The sequence below is a fragment of the Chaetura pelagica genome, unplaced genomic scaffold, assembly GCF_000747805.2.
Source record: "Chaetura pelagica isolate M959 unplaced genomic scaffold, ChaPel_1.0 scaffold261, whole genome shotgun sequence".
NCBI classification, from domain to species: Eukaryota; Metazoa; Chordata; class Aves; order Apodiformes; family Apodidae; genus Chaetura; species Chaetura pelagica.
Genome location: NW_009952189.1, coordinates 1,157,517 through 1,165,204, shown reverse-complemented (window position 1 = coordinate 1,165,204; position 7,688 = coordinate 1,157,517). Strand labels below are relative to the sequence as shown.

General features: G+C 36.2%; 1 protein-coding gene across 1 annotated transcript in view; it reads left to right on the top strand.

Annotated features, from left to right (window-relative positions):
* The window catches only part of SEPSECS (Sep (O-phosphoserine) tRNA:Sec (selenocysteine) tRNA synthase), a 23,406-nt gene extending 17,880 nt beyond the window's left edge, over positions 1–5,526 (top strand). The window contains exons 9-11 of the mRNA XM_010007305.1: positions 2,524–2,617; positions 3,030–3,120; positions 5,118–5,526. Coding sequence (XP_010005607.1) covers positions 2,524–2,617; positions 3,030–3,120; positions 5,118–5,367 — 435 coding nt within the window. The 3' untranslated portion in view covers positions 5,368–5,526. The remainder of the gene's footprint in view (positions 1–2,523; positions 2,618–3,029; positions 3,121–5,117) is intronic.
* Positions 5,527–7,688: the final 2,162 nt, after the last annotated feature.

The window sequence follows — 7,688 nt, the reverse complement described above, 5'->3', positions numbered from 1 at the left end:
GAAAGAGTTAATTAAATAATAAAACTTAACTGACATTTAGTGCTTGTGTTGTTCAATGCAACTTTAGCCTAATAGTTTCATTGGAGAAAACTTGAGTGCCTACCACAAAAATCAATTATGTAAGATCTCATTTGTATATAATTGCTTAGGGAGCTTATAAATTTTCCACATAACAAATATTTTATAATAGAGGTTGATTATAGATTTGATCTTACAAAAATATTACTTTTTTCCTCTTTTTATGGTAAAAAACATTAACCTATTTTGCAACAAAATGCTTACACTTTGGAAACTATAAAATGTCTAGAGGACTTCAAATGGAAAGATGTAAAATAATGTCATTTATAAAAATACGAAGTCCTGAATTTGTGTTCAGGTAGCTTCAGTCAAACATGAAAATATGTACTTAGATTTATTTTATTTTTCTGTCTTTCCACTCTCCTTTGTTTTAACAAAACTGTGTATGTCTAAAGGCTTATCTAGTAACCTAGGTATTTAATCTTAATTTAATTTAATACATTTATATAGTGGGCAACTGGTTATACCAGCTTGCAGTCCTTTCAGTGATAAATACTGGAAGAGGTGCAGAGAAGAATTGCCTAGCTACAACACACCAAAAGTAGTTACTTGGGAATTTCTTCCTGTTCCAGGACAGGTTTTTCTCTGTTTTAATTTCACTGATAATATCTCCACAGTAGACACAATTTATGTATACTTCTTAATACTTTGCTTCAGTTGTAAAAGTAAATAGCCAGCAGAGGGAGCACAAATTAATTTATTATTTGTATTCCAAAAAAATACTAATAAAATTACTAACACACTGGTAATGCTCATTGTGGACAGTAAATAACAAATGAGTAATGTGTTTATATTCAGTGAAGGACCAGAAGGAAGGAAAAAAAGTGGCTGAACATTTGAAATATAAATGTTATTCAACTTTTTCGAGTGAACTGTAAATAAACTCTTAATTGAAACCATAAAGTCACTTGCTTCATAAATGTACCTGAAAAATAAGGCTTGTTTATCACAAATTTCAAGTTTTGATAATTAACCTTTTTGTTGTTTTTCCAAGTACAACAGAAGCTTTATGCTCCTGTTGATAGCATAATTCCTTTAGACTGTAATATGGTACAGAAGCTGTGTTGATTTGATCACTCATGGAGTGAGATGGGGTTCACTGCAGTGGCTTAAGAAAAGCAGATGTAACATTCTTTTAACTTAGCTACCATAAAGCTCATTTGGTTTCTTAAGACCTTTGGGAAGTTCTGCTCAAAAACGTAATTTTGATCACGAGCTATAATTTTTATCTGTCAGAGTGCACAGGTTAGAACAGGACACTGGTCTACAAACAGAAGAGGCAACTCTATTTAAAGAATGAAAAATCACTTGTCAGATCCAGAAATTGATGAGGCTGCTTAAACAGGCAGTCACATTGAAGCAGATGAGCAGCACAGTCTTTAAGGCCAGAAAGAGGAAAAATCTGGTGTTTAGTAGCTTTTAAAAAGACTACCCAGTATGCATCTTTTAGCTCTTTTTAGGAGACTTAAGCATTAAAAATGGTGGAAAATAAGCCAAAAGATACAATAAGAAGCATGTTGTTTACCCTAAGCGTTTTGTGCCAAAATGTGAAGAGGGAAGTACTAAACTGAGGAAGAACATGAGATTACTACTGGGGAAGAGGGAGGAAATAAAATGGGAATAAGTAAGAGAAGCAGCTTTTTATATGCAGTATGACTTGCATCTGAGCCAAAACCTTTATGAATCTCAGTTTTATGAAATTTTCACCATAAAGGTGCAATCTAATTAAGTGCAATCTAATTAAAGTGCAATCTAATCAATAGCAGAAATTCAGGTATCTCCGTTCTTTTAGTAGTCTTGAACAAGAGGGATTGGTCCCAGGAAGAGGACTGGCTACACAGTCGAGCTGGGTATTCAGGAGAGTATGTTGTGTGAAACAAGATGCATTCAGATGTGTACTCATAGCTGTCTTCTTACAAGACCTTATTGCCATTCTGATACAGAAAAAGAAGTCTGTGCACCAGTGGTAACTGTGGTAGTATGATGCAGGGTAACAAAATGCACTACTTTCAGTCTGGACTGTATTAATAGAGAGAAAATAAAGTAAGGAGCAGTTTGCCATGACATGACCATCTGTGACTGGAACAGTTCCTTTGCTGTGGCTCAGGGGGCTAGGGTGGGGGGAAGCTCTTGCAGGAGTGGGATGGGTTAAGATCTGCTGTGCAGTGGGAATCTGTTCAAGATTTTACCTCCCTAGGCTTCAGGGCCACAAAGAAGGGGACTCCCAGTTTGAGGGGGGAGAACAGAAGCACTGTGCATTCTGAACAGTGCTCAGGAGATGCATCTGTTCCTTTATAGGTTTCAGAGAATTGTGTGGTCCACTTACTTGGTACACATGGAAAGAGGATCAGCTGGGTGCCTTTAGGATATTATTAAGACCTAGAGGCTTTGTGAAATGGGTATTATTTTCTCTGTTTGATAAAAATACTGAATCCTTTTTTCCAGGAGATGTTTTCCTATCTTTCAAGTGAGTTGAAGAAGTTGGCAGATAGCTACAATGAGAGACTGTTAGACACACCACATAATCCCATCTCCTTAGGTAACTGCTGGTTTTTGTCTTAATTTTTTCTTAATACACTGTGCATTCATAATGCATTTCTACATACAGTTCCTATATATTAACCTTGTTCACTACATTCCATTAAATTGTTCATAGGCTGAGATTAAGTTATCTAACATAATAAGGTAAACTGCTGTAAAAGTAGAGTAATAACTCAGGCCTTTTTTTAAATTATTTTTTTTTAATTTTAATTTTAATTTTTAAATTACTCCTGTCCAACGTGCTAGTTTGTTGTAATCAAGACAGTCACAAGATGTTAGCATGTAGTAATATTTTATAAATAAGTAGATTTTAAAATAAATTAGGAAACAACCACAGCTTGTCCTCTGTGGGGGTTCTTTTGAGTAAAAGAATTGTTTTAGTAATTTTAACCTGATCTTTGTTATTTTAGCCATGTCACTGAAGAATCTAGATGGAAATAATGGTGCTGCTGTTACAGAGCTTGGATCTATGCTTTTCACAAGACAAGTTTCTGGAGCAAGGTGAGTATGCTATGAATTTGAAAAAAATGAGGGGTTGTAACAGCATATACTTTATGGAGTCCTCTAGTATTTGTTTTGTACCATTTGTCTCATCATTACAGATTACAGTCTGATAATAATAAGTCAGAGAGTAATTTACCCTTCTTCATCACTGTTATCTACTAATAGTGTCTACCTGCCTGAGTTAGTAATGAGGCCTCTTTGTTAGCTTTGGTAGGCTAAATAGATAATCTATGCCTGTTTGATATAGTGGCATTATTGCATAGTACCCCTTGGCTTCATTTAGTTTCCAGCTGTTGTCTCATCTTACAGTTAAGTAGTAAGCTGCTTAGGGAATATATTTGTTTTGTTTATTGCAGCACAAATATGACTGTGCTGGGTGTCCAGGGCATAAGCTTTTAATATCCTACATAGTTTTTTGTCATATGGAACAAAATCCTGCTTTCTGGAACTAACTGTGTTTAAAAAGTTTTTTTTTAATTGTGAAAATCTACAATCTCAGCCAGCCTGATTCTAATTTATTCTTAGAGCCATTGGTACATGGAAATGCAAGCCAAATACGTCTTAATGATTTTGGTTTAAACCTTTTAGAAGAAGAGAATGATTTAAAATTTGTTTTGGCAGGATTCCTTAATCTGAATATTACTGCTGCCATGCTAATTTCTGCCATAGACTTAATGTAATTTTTTCCCCATCAGAAGGTATGCTTCATTAGCTTGGATTATTCCACTTCTTGCACAGATGAATGACAGTAAATCTATATGTACTGTAGTTAAATGCTCTTTTTAATTTGTCTGTCCTAACCTTGGTTTGTCCTGCAATTTCAGCATCTCCGGCTGAAAATACTCAAGAGGTTCAATATTTGAAAAGTTAAAACTCTCCAGTTCTTTGCCTGATACAAAAGTTTCAGGTTTTTTCTTCTTCTTTTTTTTTTTTTTTTTTTAATGCAAGTAGTTCTTTTTGCAGTATATACACTGTTTTACCCAGCATTTCAACAGATTTTAAATGTTATGCTTGTGCTGAGTGTCAGTGGTAGGAATAGCAGCTCCCCACTTCACTAGCATACAGGCTTCTGCATGACCTGTGGTGAGAGCACTGGGACAGTGGAAGGATCTGCTCATCCTGGTGGTGTTTGTCTGAATGCAGTTGCTTTTATGAACTGCAGGGAATGTCTCTATAGATGTATTATATTATTATCAATAGATTGGTGTTAACTGCTTGTGTAGGATTTAACTATAGACACCAGGTGAGCTGTTCCTTTAACAAGTAAGGATGTGGATCAGGGTCTTAATTTATCATCAGGGAATATATATGTACTGAAAGTGCTGAGAAATAAATGGAGTGCAATTGGTAGAGTTTCTTAGCATGAGGAAGAGGTAAAAGCAGTGGCAAAATGTATCCAATAGAAAAAGGGAATGAGTATGAGATTAACGTCATAGGATTGGGGAAAATGGAGATGCAGCAGAGAGGAATGGGTGGGAGGATGTTGGGATCTGGAGCCTTCTGAATCACTTGAACCCAGACGTTTTGGGCTGCAGTATATACTATGACAAACAGGTGTCTGCACTGATGTCAGTATGATGGGTGATCCTGGAGAAGTCAGGGTCACCAGGTTGCTGAAGGAGGGGTGAACTTAGGCAGGTGAGATAGTTAGGGATTGTTATGGAATAGGAAACTTTTCTTCACGTTTTTTCACACACACACGGGAGAGTTCATCAATACCAGTAGTGAAGACCTTCATCATTTCATTGAGTAGAGGAAGGGACATGCACATATGCAGACAGACTTGATCTAATTCAGGATCTGCTACTCCTGTCACTCATTGTGATGCTTGGGCAATAACCTGGAAAATGCCTTAGTTAAGCCTCCTTACATTAATTTGTTAAGAGTTAGCAGATACTGCACTGTATAGGAACCTGTATAAATGTCGTAATCATAGCGTATCACATTAAACATCCAAGGCTTCCTTAACTGAATCACAATATTGTTTGTTTCAGGGTTGTTCCGTGTGGATCTGTGCAAACAGTGAATAACTATACTTTTAAAGGCTTTATGTCACATGCAAATGACTATCCCTGTGCTTACCTTAATGCTGCTTCAGCAATTGGAATTAAAAAGCAAGATGTAGACATATTCCTAAAAAGACTCGGCAAGTGTTTGAAGACTACTAGAAAAGAAGCAAAGAAAGAAAAAAGTGTCAATGAAATAAGTCATTCTAATACAGACACAGAACAACTTGAAGACTAGAAGATACCATTTTAGTAATGCAGGAAGAAATGCTTTTAAGTATCTCAGGTTTGTATTGTGTTAGCATTGTGAATCTGCAGTGCAGAAAATTTATTCCTGATCTGCAGACAACAACAAAAAATAAGTTGGATGAAACTCAGCTTTAAATAAAGTAGGTGATACTCTCCCCAAGACAGGGCCAGACATAAGTTTTTGCAGTATATAAATATCTGACTTAATATCTGCCAAACTGATGCTTAACATTTATAAAGACCTTGACCTGGACTTTCAGTCTGTGGGTGACTTATGTGGACCAGTGTTCAGCAAATCACAGAATGCTTTTTCACAATCTTTTTGATTAAAAAGATTTTCCATGGCAGTGATTGAATTCTTTCCTAAGTATAGACCATCCAGCAAGAAATGTTTCACAGCTCTCAAAACCTCTCTTGCTTCTCACCAGCATACTTGCCACTTTTAATTTCTTTTCAAAGATTTATATAAATATTGGAATAGCCTTTACTAAATACTATGTTAAAACTGCACAAGGAAATGATAGAGATGGAATAGTGGTGTTTTTCACTACTTCTTTTCACCAGTAGTGTTCTCACCTCTGATGAACTGCCTAGAACAAAGCAGCCCTCAGTGGCAAAGAAAAACAGAATGCCTCAAGTCCTGTCAGTTCTCAACTCTTGGAAACATTTGCATAGTTGAGCAACCCAAAGTAATTTTAATAATTAAAGCAAGGAGTTGTGGAGTGGAAAGGTACAATCATCTTTTTTTGTTCCTTATTTTTGTTCTCTCCTTTTTTCCATTTCATCTTTTCTGTAATGGAGTGATCAGGTCAGAGACCCACTAAAAGGAGGAATGCCTTGTGGGATTAATGCAGCATTTTTAAGAGCCAGTGAGACTCGAGGGTATTTTGGCATTTTTAGTCCATTGTTAAAATTTATAGACTTCCATTTCTGAAATGTCTCTTGCCATTGGCACTGTTGCTTCTGTCGCTGTGTGTGCAGTTGCCGATTTGAGTTCATTAAGCAAACAATAGATTCAGAGTCTGTTCCTGAAACAAAGGTTCTGTGTCACTGGAGTGACAGTGCTATAGGTTGCAAAACTTTTACTTTTAAATCCAATTACTACATTGGATGTAGTTTTTATGTCATTTACTATTCAAAGTGAGCTTAATGTTCGAAGGCGTTGTCTTTGTCTCTCTCTAATGTAGTAATACTTGGGACACCACAATTAATGAGTTCTAAATGTCAGGAAATATTCAAGCTACTTTGGTGGGATCTGAGACATGTATCTTTCAGAGCCCTCTGTAAATTGCTTAATCAAAATAGTGGTGCTTTTGAAAGGACTGTCTATCCAACATGTTCAAATCAGTTGTTACAAGGGGTGATGTTAATATGTGGAAGTTAATAGTATGCTAATTATCATTAAGCTGCTCTCACTTAGTGAGGTCCATTGTATCTTAAGTTTAAATTGAATTGCTGCTTCTACATTGGTATTGCCACAGTGACACATGAGATTAAAGCTTGACAAGGTATGGCTCCCCGGGCTACAGTCACAGTTGTTACTTGCTGTACAAACACATTCTAGGAGAAATGTAATTTAACTTGGCCGCTGAGTCCTTGTGGCTATAAGGAGATGTAAATTTCTCTCTTTTTTTTTTTTTTTTTTTTTTTTCCCCTCACCAGTTTTTCCGCCCAGTAAAGTTTTGCTTAATCAAAATAGTGGTGCTTTTGAAAGGACTGTCTATCCAACATGTTCAAATCAGTTGTTACAAGGGGTGATGTTAATATGTGGAAGTTAATAGTATGCTAATTATCATTAAGCTGCTCTCACTTAGTGAGGTCCATTGTATCTTAAGTTTAAATTGAATTGCTGCTTCTACATTGGTATTGCCACAGTGACACATGAGATTAAAGCTTGACAAGGTATGGCTCCCCGGGCTACAGTCACAGTTGTTACTTGCTGTACAAACACATTCTAGGAGAAATGTAATTTAACTTGGCCGCTGAGTCCTTGTGGCTATAAGGAGATGTAAATTTCTCTCTTTTTTTTTTTTTTTTTTTTTTTTTCCTCTCACCAGTTTTTCCAGCCAGTAAAGCTTTTCCCCAAGCTTGGGAGCCAAAGCTCTGCAGCTCAGTGTTCAGTATATTGGAGCAGCCAGTGAAAACCACAAAGCCTTAGTGATACCTTTCTTCCTGGTTTTCAATACTACTGTTCTGTGCCTGAATGACTATAAATTATTGATTGATGACTAGTCACATTATGTGAACATTAGAACTATTGTTAGGAGAGTTTAGGGAGGTGCCTGGTAGCAACTAAAATAGCCATTTGAT